The sequence below is a fragment of the Corvus brachyrhynchos genome, unplaced genomic scaffold, assembly GCF_000691975.1.
Source record: "Corvus brachyrhynchos isolate BGI_N302 unplaced genomic scaffold, ASM69197v1 scaffold48, whole genome shotgun sequence".
In the NCBI taxonomy this organism is placed as follows: Eukaryota; Metazoa; Chordata; class Aves; order Passeriformes; family Corvidae; genus Corvus; species Corvus brachyrhynchos.
In genome coordinates this window covers 4,935,313-4,950,282 of record NW_008240027.1, presented here as the reverse complement: position 1 = coordinate 4,950,282, position 14,970 = coordinate 4,935,313, and the positions used below count along the sequence as shown (strand labels likewise).

Genomic DNA, 14,970 nt, shown 5'->3' with positions numbered 1-14,970 from the left:
CCTGCTGAGAATAGCAAAAGGGAAGGGTTTAGGGATGTGGTCATGCTGAAAGATTGCAGTGTGGTGTGCTGGGCAGGTACAGGAAACTTGTACCAGTGGGGCCATCCTGGCAGTGAGGTGGGGGGAAGGTAGCAAAGGGTGAGAGGTAGTGACAGTGATTGTGTGGTACCTGCTAACTGCTGTCCCGTGTGTGTTGCAGTGCCCAGTGCCCCACCACGAAAGGTGGAGGTGGAGTCTGTGAATTCGACTGCCATCCGGGTGAGCTGGAAGCTGCCCATCTCCAACAAACAGCATGGGCAGATCCGCGGGTATCTGGTTACCTATGTGAAGCTGGAAAACAACGAGCCCCGAGGGCAGCCAGTGATCAAGGACGTCATGCTGTCAGAAGCACAGGTACAGTGTGGGGACCACCAGCTGGTGGGCATGGCACCTTCCCTCTCCACAGAGGGGTGGGCTGGCTGGGTCCAAGTATTTCTTGGCCACCTCTTGCAGCTCCAGAGCATGGGACTCAGCCTGCCTGAGCAAGGCAAACAGTTCATCCCTAAACTGTGGCTTAAACATGGGTAAAAAGTTTAATCAGGAAAGGATTGCTGTAGAAAAGATGATGTATTGGATGATGTTCCTCTCTTACCCCTTCTCTGATATGCACCTCTGCCTGCCACATCCTGCGCAGACTCCAACTGGAGCAAACTGTGCTTTGCCAGTCTGTTTATAAACGGTCAGAAAGTTTGAAATAAGCCTTGAATCTGTTTCTTTTGTGATGCTGATTATGTTCAGGGCAAAGTGTCTGTCTTGATAGCATCCACCTGAGTGCTGCCTGCTTGTGGGGTACGGGAGTGGCTCTGCACCCCTGAGTGGGCACAGCATGCCAGGCAGGATGGCACTCCTGGCTCAGCAAAGGCTCCACTCCCTCCTGCTCCTGCTTTTGCAGGGCAGGGACTTGGTGTTGCATTGCTTCTTGAAAGAAAACTGTAGGTGAAGCCGACTTAGTCTGGGAAAGGCTGAGGAGGAAGAAAAAAAATGAGGTGGAGGCCCACATTCAGTGTAAATGACTTTGTCCTCTGCATTCCCCACACAACAATCTGTTCATACTTAGGCAATCTCCTGGATACCTCTCTGGCTGTGAGCTGCAGCCCTCTTCCCACACACTGCTCCAGGCATGGCTGTGCACTCTGCGCAGCCCAGGAATGCGTAGTTGCCTCTTTTCCAAGGTCCAGGGAAGTTTTTGGTGCCCCATGTACAATGAAATACAACTCTTCTTTGGAACAGGGGTCCTTCATCCTGGATGACCCATACTGCTCTCAACAAAGATAATCGTATAAATGAAGAACAGGATCTGCTGCTGTTGGAAGCAACGAGGAATCGATTCAGAGCTGGCTTGCTTGAATGATGCCCAGTATAAATACTGGAGAGCTGCAACGATTAATTGATCTGTCTCCTGAATGCAGCTGTGAATCATTTATGCATTTGTCAGTGGGGAGTGCAGTGCATAGTGGCAGCTTTACTCCCCATTCATATTCCGAAGGATAAAACTCAGTAATAATGCGGATGGGGAGAACTTTGAAGAGAGAAAATACTTTGAGGGTCCTTGTAGTGTTGTCTGGGGCACGTCTCTGTTTATGTTTCAGATGTTGCTTTGTTTTAATAGTTAGACAAGCTGCTTACTGCCCTTTACTTATGCCAGAAGAATATCATCTTCTGTGTTGTTCAGCTGGAGTTTGGAGTTAATGGGTTGGTCCCAAGTGTAGGTAGGCGAAGTTGGCAGTGTTTTTCTTCTTGGTGTTTTCAAATATTTTATGCTTGCCCAGCCAGTTCTGCTTTCACTCCTTACTCATACATTTCAGAGAGAGAAATCCCATGCTAATGTGCAGAATGAGGGTGCTAGAGCCAGAAACTTTTGAAGGAGTGCTGGATTTTGCATTAGTTTGAATGTGTGCATGAAGGAGGCAGGTTCCAGAAAGTTTCCTGGCCTGTCAGGCCACTTACCAGTCTTCCATATTTGGTGAATTTCTGTGGGAAGGTTCTTGATTTCTGTGATATTTTTTCCTGCTGTGTATGGTGCCGAACTCATCCACTGTAATTTTTGGGTGGAAGTGAAAATGATAGTCGCAAAGAAACGACTACTCTGAAAGAGTCATGTCATTCTTGGGATAAACTAATGACAACCCTACAAGGAAGAGGTTTCATTGACTTGGCAGAAGAGATCTCTATTTCCTGAAAGAGTGAGAAGCCAGGCATGACCTGTGCTTGTGATGAAACACATCTGCACCAGATGCTGAAGAGCCCTGTAAGAGCTGCCATCTTTCAGTACAGCAGTGCATGTCCTTGCTAACAGCCAGATGAGACTTTAACAAGTAGTCCTGGAAGAGTTATTTTCCATGAAAGAAAACAAAAAGATGCACTGGAAAACCTGCCCCTGAAGGTCATAGGATGAAGATGGACACAGTTCAGTACTCACAAACACTCATAAACATTTATACCAGTGCACAGGGAGAGAATTAAACTGATTGAAAATCTTGGGGTCAGAGAAGAAAATCTCTGGACAGGTAGGCAGAGCCCCTCCTCCTGCCTAGCCAGGCTGTCTGCTGGTTTGGGTAGGTATGTAACACGTAATCTGCTTCCTGCAGACAGTGTGAAGACATTGATACTAAAGCTGACTCATGGTTTTTCCTTATTGAAGGTGAGAAATGGAGAGAGAGTAAACGAAGATGAAAGGAGAAGGGCGAGGGAATAGAGATGTTAGCTATGCAGATAATATGGATTCTGAGCTTTCAAAACCGTTTGAGCGGAAAGAGACGTGGGGGCCCTGGTGCGGGAGAGATCACGTTTTATATTACAGCCTCCTGCCTGGGCAGAGTAATCAGTTGTTAAGAAGGTCCTGTGATGGAGCTGAGGCCTCTCCCTCCCCTCTGTGGCTGTGCCTGTGACTGATTACCTCCGTCAGGATTCTGTTTGCCTTCCAGTCTCAGCTCTCACCTCCTGCTGACAGCCCGATGGACAAGCAAATGTGACTCTGCCCTGTGGAGGAGCTCCCAGGGTGTGTACAACTGCAGAGCTGGATCGGGTACCCACAGCACCTCTTGCCCAGGCCATGCCCGTCACGGCTCAGCCGGGTCCAATGGCGGGCAATGGCAGAAGATTCCTCTCTGTGCCCTGGGTCTTGCATAAAGCACATCCAAGCACCGAGAGAGGGCTTTTGAAATGAGCCCAGTGCAGGAGCTGCACTCCACCACTACTACAAGTCCTCGCCAGCTCAAGGGAGCAGGGTTTAGCAGGGCCATGGGACACAAGCATTAGGCTTGACAGAGGCGGGCAGGGGCCCACCTCATTTCCTTGGTCTCCAGTCCCTGGGCAGCTGCTGCATGTTAGGAGGGGGCAGTGGGCTTGAACCCCTCCATCCCTACAGGTCCAGCCTGCCCAAACAACTTTTCAGGGCCGGCTGGTGACAGCTGGCTACACGGAGGTCAGGCTTTGTGGAGAAGAGACTCCTGCCACCTTCTTCTCCTGCTGTGCAAACAGTCATGGCACAGGAAAGGTATGTGCTGCCCACAAGAGGGGCTGCACACTCACAGGAGGATGGCATGGTCTCTGCAGGCAGCAGTTCTCCAACGAGTGTGCAGACTGAGTGCACATCCCACCAGCTTGCTCCAGAAGAGCAGGAAGAAGAAATGGCAATCACTTCAAGCTATTGGATTGAGATCAAAGGAGAAAGCAGAGACTTCCGTTCTCCTTGAGCAGTGCCTATCCCAGGCACAACGCAGAGGAATTTACAGCCTCCCTCTGTTGTTTGGTGACAGTCAAGGATCTTTATCTGAATGTACTTGGAACATGTCATACACATGCACTTATCTAGGGGAGTCTAGCGTGGAGGTGGATGTTCTCTGCTTCCTAAGTCGAACAAAACTGTGAGGCATCATGCAAGAGGCACTTCAGGTAAAGGACCAAGGTGAAGTTCTGATACCCTCAGACCCGTCTGCATCTCATTGATTTGAGTACCTGAGATTATGTCTGGAGTTCCACTGTTGCGCCACAGTCACTGAAGCAGAGAGGAGAAGGATCTGCAGGAAAACCAATACTGGCTTTCCATGGCTGGGACCGTGGAGGGATTGAATCTGTCTTTTGCAAGAGCCTTGGTCAGGGAAAACAGCCGTTCCCTGGTGAGACATGACTATGCTGTGTTGAAGTGTAAAATGAAACATTAAAGCATTGCAGCTGCCATAAATACACACTGTTAGCTTTAGCACTTCCCAGAGCCATCCTGCTTCATGCACACAGCCCTCTCTCAGTTCTTTTTATGACTGCTCCTGGGTTTTTCAGATCAATTTGTCTTACTGACCAGTCTTAAGCAGTTAAGAAGCAATTGAGCTAGTTTGAGGAAGGAAACGTTTTGATCTGTAGATTAAATTTTTGTAATGAAACTGAATTTCTACCAAGGTATTTATGCAGGCCTGGCTTTTCACAGTTGTTACTCCAGCACAGATCTCAAGGCATTTCTTTGCACTCTGATCTAATGCAAGATTAAAGTCCACTGAAACATTAGAGCAAACAGAGTTTGAACATTAAACACTTGGTTTAAAATCCTAGTGCATGATAAACTTACTGCTGTGGTATGAGAGGCCTCCTGAGCCCAGCTCTGCTCTGCTGTTGCTTGTAGTGAAGTGTCACATTCTGCTCCTGTTGCTATATGGAGGCAGGCTGGGGTGTTCCCAGCCCTGTGGCTTCCACCCACCAGGGACATGCTTTTGTAGGAGAAGTGTACTTCCTGGAGGAAGAGCTACCTGGCCTTGTACCCCTCCTGTGGCAGGACTTACGGCAGGACTTCTGCCAGGTTTTAGATCGGCAGGGTGGAGTGTGTGGCTGTTGACCATGGTGTGGGCTGGCTGGCATGGGTGGGACATAAACAGCAATGACTTGGCTTCAGCTAAGTGTGCAACAGTGGAAATGGCACCAAGATATGTGTGGAAAGACAGCCTTTAGTGACATAATACTTAGGGGGGGTCTTGGCTTTATAGGAAGTATTTAGGGGCAACTTGACCTCTTTGCTGAAATTTACTGTTAAGATGGTTTAGGGGATAATTGTACTGCAGTCTCATGGCATCTAATAAGTGAACTGTAATAAAGTCTTAGAGGAACATTTCTCTAATAACTTCTTCTTTCTGAATTTAGAGAATAAAATAGCAAATATTTTGAAAGCATGCCATGTATTTTACTGCTGAGGTGAGTACTATGCCAATGTGATAGGCTGCAGCCTGCAAAAGGCACCTCAAATAGCCTGAGTTCAAAAGGCAACTTGTGTCTTTGATGCTGTTTAGTACTTCTGTAGCACTTGCAGGTTCCCAAACACTCCAGCAGTGTAGGCTGAGCTTCCCAGGGTCCTGAGGAAGTTGGTATCTGAGCAGTTTCACAGCTGGCAGGTCAGGCTTAGAAGCAAGGTTTGCCAGGGCTCACACTGTGAGTCAGGGGCAATAATACCTATCTTCACTTTCATCTCTGTGCTTGAACCCATGGACTGGTGCTTCCTCCAGGCACATTTAGTAACGTGAGCTGTAACACATCACCTTGGCTGAGAGAGTTCGCTGTGATCTCTGCAAGCCTTCCTTTGGTGCCCCAACCACAAAGAACAGTGCTTTGTGCATGCATGGCAGCAGCCGAGCTCTACTGTCTCACCACCCCAATGCAGCTTTGATGCCTTACAAACCCAAATCCAGCCGGAAGAGTTCAGAGCCCGTATTCTACTGCCATGGCCAGGAATCCATGTGAGCTTTTGGTGGGAAATAGTTTGTGTGGAAGCTTTCCCTGCAGGGCTGCTCTTGCCAAATTTGTGTTTGCCATTTGGTGTTGTGTCATTGGGAGTGAGCAGCTGTTTCCTCAGTACATGCAGGAGTTTGAACCTGTCTCCAAGCCACACACCACTGTTGGAGAGGAGCAGCTTAGTGTGAAGCTCTGTGTAAGATCTCAGGTTCTCTTGCACTGTTGATGACAGATGGCACTTTTCGGTTTTCTGAAGTCTCCAGAGCATTTTCTTGCAAATGATACAAGAAAGAGAAGCTCTAGAAATGTTGCATTGGTGCTTCCCTGCAGAGAGTGCCTCTGTGTTGAAGTCTTTGGTTCTCAACAAGAGGTGGTGGCTAGAACATCGCTAGAACAGAAACTGGAGCCTAGTTGGTACGACCTATCCTTTCTTGCTTCTGCTCATGGAAGAGGCAGGAAAATGCAAACAAAGCCAGAAGGGGAAAGTACTGCAAAGTACAAAAAGTGAGGGGTGACATCTCCACCCAAGTGAGAAGGAGGCTCTTTGTCTGTTTGTGTGAGTGATCTCAGACTCATTGCGCAGGCTAGCAGCATGTCAAAAATTGCTCTATGCCATTTCTTCCCTTGGCACAGCTTGTGCCAAGTGACCCTCTGTGTATAAGTGTTGTAATTCCCCCAGCCCAGTTCTGCTAACCCCTGCTGTTGTTGTCGTTGTCATCCCTTTCCTACATGTTGCCCCTTAAAATTCTGTGTCTCCATTTTTCTCTCCTCCTTCCTTTCTTCCCCATCAGTGGAGAGCTGAGGACTCCGTCGACCATGTAAGTACCACTTGTGTGTATTCCAGGTTGGAAGAGAGGGGTTTGGTAAATCGATTTGTGATTTTTGTAGACACAGTACTGTCAAAACATTCCTTTCACTCCCTTAATGAGGCTGGAGAGTTACATTGTGAAACCTTCCACAAGCAGCAAATCCAGAGAAAATTGGCATTTAGATTGCTCCTAAACGCAGAAAAGCAATTGACATTTCCTATAATCTGTATTTCCAGCTTGTTGCAGTGCAGTTTTAAGCAGGTTCAAGTGATCGACTCAGGAGGCTGATCCTGCAGTAGTTGGCCCACCAAGTTATGTGGTAAAATTAGATACATAATCTTTAAACCACATTGATCGTAGTCATGAGAAATAACCTACACCCTCAACCATGACCTTTGGTTGAAACACAGATAGTAATAAGAAAACAATCACATTTAAACAGTTAAATTCAATTTTTCCCCACATAATTTTGAGATATAAATTTGGAGGAACAAACTAGAAAATGACCTTTTTAGAGTCAGCAATTCAATTACGTGCCCTACTGTGAGTTTCCCCAGCATGATACATTTCTCCTCCTGCTTTATATGGAGGATTCTTGCTCGGAGTGGCTATGTCATGACAGCACTGTGTTTGTATTATGCAATCAGACCTTCTTTCATCCATCCCTCATCTCTCTCCCCTCCTCCCAGCTTGCTTGCTTTGCTCCTGGTGGCATGCTTTCGCGTGAGAAATTCTCTTTGCATGGGTTTGGGAGGAGTGAATTCTCTTGGGATGTTCAGAGTCTGCAGGTTTTGTGAGAGTGCTTCCCCGCGGGTCCATTGGCACCGATCAGACCGTGCGTCCACTCACCCGCACACATGATCTGCTGCAGGGGCGGAGTTGGGATCGGACTCTGGTTCACACGGTGATTTTGGCGGGGTTCTTGTTGGTGCTTGTTGATACTTCTCTGGGCTGGCTGGTTCTGCAATGGTAACGTGGTGATTTTGATGAGTAAGCCTGGGCAGGTAACCTGAACCAGCAGCACTGACTGGAAATCAGCAGGTTTAATAGTGTGGGTGTTTGTGTGAGTGAGTGATGGGAGAGTGGCTGTGCTCTGAGAGCAACCACAGGCACCCCTCGTACCCCTGAAGCTGGCAAGGATCCCCCAGGCAGAGATCAGGCCCCTGCAGCAGCTTCTGACAGTGCCCATGCTGCCTGTTCTCAGCAGCTCAAACTTAACCCTCTCCATCTCTGCTCTTCTCCTTGTCTGAAGGGGTAAATAACCAACACAAAGCCTCTGCCTCCTTTCCAAAAGTTTCCCCAGCCCCTTCTCCAGCCTGGTCATCTCTTGCTCTCTGATCCATTATTATCTGGGTTATTAGTGCTAGTGGCCCAGACACTCCCACAACACCCACAGATGAACACTGCTCAGGGGTACCTGCCCGAGCTGCTGGGAGCTGCTGAGCTCGCTGTGCTCACTCATTTGCAGGCCTGGCCAGCCAGGCTTGGCACCAGTCACTTTGCTGCTGGAGGCCAGGAGGGAGGAGCAGTGCTCTCCTCTTTGATCTCAAATTGAAGTGCGGAGCCATGCCCTCCTCCTGCCCAGAGAAAGCCAGGGCATGCAAGGATGCACCCCGTGAGTCCGCCCCCTCACAGACCTCCCACGATGCAGGTTTTCCCTCCAGGTTTTGCCAGTGCCTTGCACTGACCCATCCCATCCCTGCAACCCAGTGCCTGGCAGGGAGGGTGAACATGATGCTTAGAGCTGCAGGTGCTCCCTGCCCGGGGCCCCCACCCCTGCACTGCCTCCCTGTGTTCCCCATGGCCCTGCTTCAAGAGACAACTTTAAAAACCCTGGAATTAGCCCCCAAGAGGTTCTCATAGCCGGGTGAACTGGCTTTTGCTCTGGTTCACAGCTCCGTAGTCCTCTTACATAGCTTTCACACAGGACCGTATCTGGATCAGATCTCCCTCTTGGCAGAAGCCATGGGAGAGCACAGCTGCTGACGTGCTGGTGGGTCCCTGAAAAGGCCAAATGTTAAAGGCAGGGGTTGAAATCAGGCAGGTGAGTGTTGGAGTGGCAGCAGTTGTTGTTTGCTGGCTCTGTGCAACACGTGTGTTTGAGCACGATGCATGAGTGTGGACCAGAGAGTGTTGTCAGTGTGTTGCTGTTGGAGACACTGACCCTGGTGCCTTCCTTTTGCTCACTCCAGTAACAAGTATTTGCTCTTCTTGTTTGCCTCTTCTCTGCCTCGTGAATGTGCTCCCAGGAGACAGTCATTGGAGGCCTGCTGCCAGAAACCACCTACTCTGTCACAGTTGCTGCCTACACCACCAAAGGAGATGGTGCCCGCAGCAAGCCCAAAGTCATCACCACCACAGGGGCAGGTGAGTGTGGGGAGCAGGTGTCACAGTCTCATAGGGGTGGTGGTAAAACCTCCCAAGAGGTGCGTGGGGAGTATGGCCAAGAGGAAGCAAGAGGGTTGGAGACGCTGCAGAGGTACAAACTCTTGTGATCTCCAGCCCGTACTTAACAGGCTTTGCCACTGGATCACATGAGCAAAGTGCAGCAAACAGATGGAGAGCCACTACCAGGGCTGGTGAGAGAGCAGTGAAACTCATGGGTCTGAGCTCATCTGCAGTCCAGAGACCTGTGAAGAGGAAGCCTGAAAGTCCAGGCCCTCCCTCAGCTTTGGAATCCTGGCCTGTCCTCACCTTGTTCCTGTAGGCAAGTGCCATTTCTTGCTTCCTGTGGTGACTGCAGTGCTGCCTGGAATGGCCCCTGGCACAGAGGGCTCCTAAGAGGTGCTTCTCAGCTCCCCCCTGCCAGTGATACTGCTGTTTCCCTAGGCTTACAAAGCAGAGCCTGGCTGCTCCTAGAGCCATGGTAAAACCTGGAATGCAACAAATCTGCTGTAGAAGTGCTGCGGACACAACTTCTAGGTCCTGGTGATCCCAGCTGGTTTGGTTCTGCTGTCTCAGTAGATGGTACCTGTGCCTGGAGCAGGGGCACCCAGGAGTCATCTGGCGCTTCCCTCCAGGTGTGGTCAAGCTTGCCTTTGGCTGTGGCACCAACTAGTTGACACTGTCTCTTGTCCACTCACATTTTCCTCTCACTAGGCTGTCCTATAACCAGTAATCCTGCTGCTTTCTCACACCAACCACAGGAGCAGTATTTACCACTTGTTATTATGGGAATGCAGCTTGTGCAAACTGAGAGCGTTTGTTCCTGGTGCTTTTAAACAAGGAGCAGCTTGCCATCTCCTCCGCACTGCATATGGGGAGCTCCAGAGGTAGTTTCCACTGTCACAATCTCAAATGCTGTCTCCCTAGTGCCTTGCCATGATGTATTTTCTGTTCATCAAATTGCTACAGCTGTCCTATAAACAGGAAGAGCTTCCTAAACATCCCAGTGTTGTACTGTAAACCACAGTAGGTCCTCCCATGTTATGATGCACATTTTGAGGTTAATATTTGGAATCATCTTTGAAAATACTGTGTCCCTTAATACTAGCTGCTGTTAGACATTGTATTGTGAGTGCAAGGAGGATGGCACTGGCAATGGGAATGTAATTGTATATTAAATACCTACAAAACAGCCCTCAGACCTGCCTTCATACCGGCTCGGCTGCAGGTCTGACCTCAAAGGAGAGCATTGGTGTCGCCCTCTGATGGCAAAAAGGGGGTGTAATTCTGGCAAATAATGGTTTTCTCTTGTGCTCGACTGTGGGCTCATACATTTCAAAACTGCAAGGATATTTAACTAGGTTTGGCTGCAATCCCATTTTTGTTTTCGTATCAATGGCCCCATGCCTTTGATTCTGAGTATCTTCCCTATCAGTTGATTTGTTTACAAGTCTGAGCTGATGTGAAGACGCATCCTTTTTTTAACTGAAGGAGATCAAGGTATTAAACCATCAATTTAAAGCCATCAGTTCCTAACCAGTGATGGCAGCACCCCTTGACTTGTGCAGCATAAGCAAACCTGTGGAATGCTTGCGTTCACCTCTCACATCGACACTGACATCACGAATCTGCTCCTCAACTAAACCAAAATGTATTCTGATGGCAAACAGCCCACCCAGCTCTGCTCGCTGCCTCTGCAGATGGTAAAACTGCAAGGTTTCAGGATGAAACTTGTCTGCCTCCAGACAGACCAGGGTGCTGGAATTGGGCTCCAGGGTGTCTGTTGTGGTACAGTGCATCAGGGCCAGCATGGCCTGGTGCTGTGCACTGGCTGGAGTGTCTGAAGACCACTGATTGGGAGGACGGGATTCAGATCTTCTCTGAGATACATATGATGCTTTGAGGTACCTTAAACGTTTCCTGTAAAAGGGGATGAATTTTGGGGCAGGATATGGCTGAATTTATTTCCGGTTTAAATGGCAGCACATGGGAAAATGGCAACCAAGAGCTGGCTGGCTCCAGCTTCCCTCACCACCGGATTAGGGTCAGTCTGCCACTATCCCTGTGAATTGTCTGTCATCCTCTTCACCCTGTTGTCTGAACTTTCCCACTTTCCTCAATACGGACTGAGCAGCACGGAAGCGGTCCTTCCTTCCCCTCCTCCCAGGCTATAGATGGTCATTGTGTGTTTATGTTTCAGTCCCGGGGAAGCCCACCATGATGATTAGCACGACAGCCATGAACACAGCCCTCATCCAGTGGCACCCACCCAAGGAGATGGTAGGGGAGCTGCTGGGTTACCGGCTGCAGTACAGACGTCTGGATGAGGAAAAAATGAACACGATAGACTTCGGGAAGAGAGACCATCACTACACGGTGACCAACCTGCACAAGGGGGCCACGTACCTCTTCAAATTGTCTGCTAAGAACAGAGCTGGCCCAGGAGAGGAGTTTGAGAAGGAGATCACGACGGCCGAAGATGTGCCAAGCGGCTTCCCACAGAACCTGCGTGTGGTGGGTCTCACTACTTCCACCACAGAAGTTGCTTGGGACCCCCCAGTCTTGGCAGAAAGGAACGGCAAGATCGTCAACTACACAGTGGTATACAGGGACATAAATAGCCAGCAGGACCTGGTTAACATGACCAAGGACACGAGTATCACTTTGACAAATTTGAAACCTGATACCACTTACAACATCAAAGTGAGGGCCCGCACCAGTAAAGGGGCTGGGCCACTCAGCCCCAGCATCCAGTCCCGGACCATGCCTGTAGAGCAAGGTAAGTGCCCCTCTAACAAGCCCTAACAGGAAGCTCTGCCTCCAGGACAGGGAGCTTTGCTTTGGTTCACGAAGCTTTGCTCCCCTCTGCTCTGACTGTTGTGATCAGGTACTGTGTGGCTCCCTAGTCTAAAACTAGTTCAGTGAGGGGAGGCTCAGCAAAGATTTTCTAAACTTGCCATCTGGGGGGAGAGGGGTGTTGGTGGTACCTTAATTGCATCCACAGGCACACTTGGATGTTTTATCTGTACATGAAGGTCTCTTACTTGAACTGGAGCAGCTGTCTCAGTCGGATCATCTGCAGATCCAGTACCTGAATAACACTGCTGTTTGATCATGACGAAGGGCCAAGGGAGTGTGAGTGGAGTGGGAATAGAGAAAGGCTGCAGTTCAGCCTACAACTTCCTTTCTGTGATGCTGAAAAGTATAGTCAAAAAGCAGAACTCCTCTGGAGACTATAGACTTGGTAAAAGGCTGCTGCTCTCTTCTCGTCATTTCTTACTTCTCTGCTGTAGCTGAACTCTGACCTCTGCTGCTGAGTTAGACAAAGAGACTTGGAGTCGAGCTGCCGCCTGGCTCCCTCCTGACTTGGCTTTACAGTGCTCAAATATCTTGTTTTTCATTTCAGTGTTTGCTAAGAACTTCCGTGTCAATGCCGTCATGAAAACGTCTGTGTTGCTGAGCTGGGAAGTGCCTGACTCCTATAAATCTGCAGTGCCTTTTAAGGTAAGAGTGGGACTTGGAAGACAGGAAGCTCCACCTGTAGCAGTGAGCAGGACAGTGGATAGCAGCATCAGTTGGGTCCTATTGGTCAGGCTGACCACTGTAGCTCCGTGATGGTGGTCACACAAGTTTGTCCTGATGCCTGACGTGGAGCTGGGGTGTGAAAAGTTATAAATATGATTTAGTCGCAAGAAATTAGCAGGACAAAGTGCTCTGAAAACCAGCCAGTGAATCAAACTAAGAATAACTCCTTCTACAATGTGTCCTGTCTCAAACATCCATATTGCCTTCATGAGTTACTTCAGAGCATCAGGGCAGATGCATAATCTCAGGGAGTGAAGGGGAAAAGCATCATCAGACTTCCTGAAGGTCTTACAGGTGTGAGCGGCACAAAATATGTCAGTACAGAGGGAACTCTGCAGGAATGGCTGCTGCTCTCCTTTCACCAATACACTTCTGGATGTGGTGTCATCCAGCAGGCTGCAGACAACACTGATGACCCAATGCCTTCCTGCTCTTGTCCAACTCCCAGGACTTGTCACTTACGTGGGTAAAAGACTGGAGTGTGTAGACCTCAGTGCAGTTTCTCTCCATTAAGAAACAAGACCAACACGTCACATCATTGAAGATAATTTTCCCGATCTCAGCACCAATCTGCTGCCTCTGCAAAGGTGCCAGGGTGGAAGCAGTGTGACTTCTCTTTCTCCTTGCATGTGCCCCCTGCCATGCTGTGCCTAAAGTGCAAATGCAAGGCTTGCACAAGCTGTGGGGGATCCATGGCCAGGGGAATAAGGGGATATCTTGAACCGCATCCACATCAAAGTGTGTGAGCACCTCGCCTTCCTTGTTACTAACTCTCCTTGTTTAATCCCTGAAGCTGAATTACCTTGATCAATAGCAGACACTTGTTAACATACACAGTTTAGCTGAAGCAGACAAGGCTTTTGTGAAGACCTTGTGGTATTCAAAGCTCTCCCAGATGCAGGGCGCATTAGGACCAGTGTTCAGGTATCTGGCTGCAAGGAACTTCACAGAGCCCTGTTACTTGGCACTCTGCTGCAGAACCAGCGTGCTTCATCTCGCCTTGTCTTGGGGCCCAAGGCCCAAATCGCTGTCTGACAGCGCAGTGCTGGAAAGGGACAGTGTGACCTTTGGAGCATTACTACCACACAGGGATGGTGGAGTGGTTGGAGGTAGCCAGGAGCCAGGGATGTAATGCTGATGCCCTGTCTGTCTGCTCTCCTAGCTGCACAGCTGGGAGTGCTATCACAGGGTGACTCAGGGTCTGCCCCTGCTGTGGGTTAACCCTCAGCTGACACAGGAGATGGCATTAGCCACTTGCTAACTTAAGAGCAGTCACACAAACCAGGGTGTTACAAGGATATTTCTCTGTTAGTGCCTTCTTTTTATTAATATTCCCAGACTTGCAGACACACGAGTCAAGGCCAGGAGCTAAGAGGGTCAGTTCTAACTCGTTGATTGTGCCAGTTGAAAGAAATCCTTAACCTTCAGGGTTTTGTGTTTTGTTTTATAAACAAGGTTCACCTCTCTCCTCTAATTCAGGCACATGGGATGCTGGGGCCAGAGCCTGATACTGTAACTAGCATAGCAGATAAATCTCCATGGGAACAATTAGTATTATCTACACTTGATAAACAGTCTCATGCTAAATCTATGTCCCAAAGGGTGTCATATTCTACTTTAACAGATTTAATTAAAGTAGATATTGTTCCGACAATGAATAGTGAGGCACAGGCAGGACTGGTGCTTTTTTTTTTATTAGAGAATGAACTGGGACCTTAAGATTTTTCATTGCTGCCAAATCAATAATGAAGTTTTGAGATCTCTTTGGGGAATTTTCACAGCTTCTTCTGGTCCAGAAGATAAATTCCTTGTAAAATGTTGCCCAGCAGTTGTGGTGGAGCAGAGGAACTATTCCTTTTTTTTATTCCACCTGCAGAAAGCAGTTCTGGAGCTTTCATGGAAAGTGCAAGATAGATACAACCTTCTCCTTGGGAAAAGTGCATTTTCCTGAGACACATTCTTCAGCTTAAGAGTGGGACAGAGGATATATTGGTTAAAGGCAGCATTACAAGGTATTTTAGAAGTGGGGAGAAGGAACAGCACCTTTTGAGCATTCAAATGATACAGGTTTGGAAATAACCCCTGAGAATGCTGGGCAGTGCTTTCTCACAGTGTATCCCATGGAATGTAGTAATTACTCCTGCCTGCAAATACTCCAGCCTTGTCTACTTCTCCATCGAGTCGTTATCCTTCCCAGTGTTGCACACTATGTGTCCTTTCATCTTTTAGTTCAATACATTCTGTACTGCCTTGAAATCAAGTATGAGACCTTCAGCAGTGACATTTGGACCCACCTAGCTTTGCAAATCTTGTCCTGTGGGTAGGAGCAGCACAGATGACATTTTATAGCAATCCATGGGCTAGTCAGCACTGTCTGGCAGTTCAGAGCCCTTGGGCCAGATTTGCTGCTGACTCTGGTAGTTACCAGTGGGCCATGATG

The 14,970-nt window shown here is 48.7% G+C and overlaps 1 protein-coding gene across 20 annotated transcripts in view; it reads left to right on the top strand.

Moving 5' to 3' along the window:
- Window positions 1-14,970, top strand: part of PTPRF (protein tyrosine phosphatase, receptor type F) — a 290,739-nt gene that overhangs the window by 230,882 nt on the left and 44,887 nt on the right. For 10 of the 20 annotated variants that reach the window (XM_017743492.1, XM_017743491.1, XM_017743486.1 and 7 more), the window contains 5 exons: window positions 200-393; window positions 6,543-6,569; window positions 8,810-8,927; window positions 11,146-11,724; window positions 12,352-12,449. In XM_017743492.1, the coding sequence (XP_017598981.1) occupies window positions 200-393; window positions 6,543-6,569; window positions 8,810-8,927; window positions 11,146-11,724; window positions 12,352-12,449 (1,016 nt within the window). The remainder of the gene's footprint in view (window positions 1-199; window positions 394-6,542; window positions 6,570-8,809; window positions 8,928-11,145; window positions 11,725-12,351; window positions 12,450-14,970) is intronic. The other 10 variants (XM_017743496.1, XM_017743495.1, XM_017743493.1 and 7 more) reach the window with 3 other exon arrangements.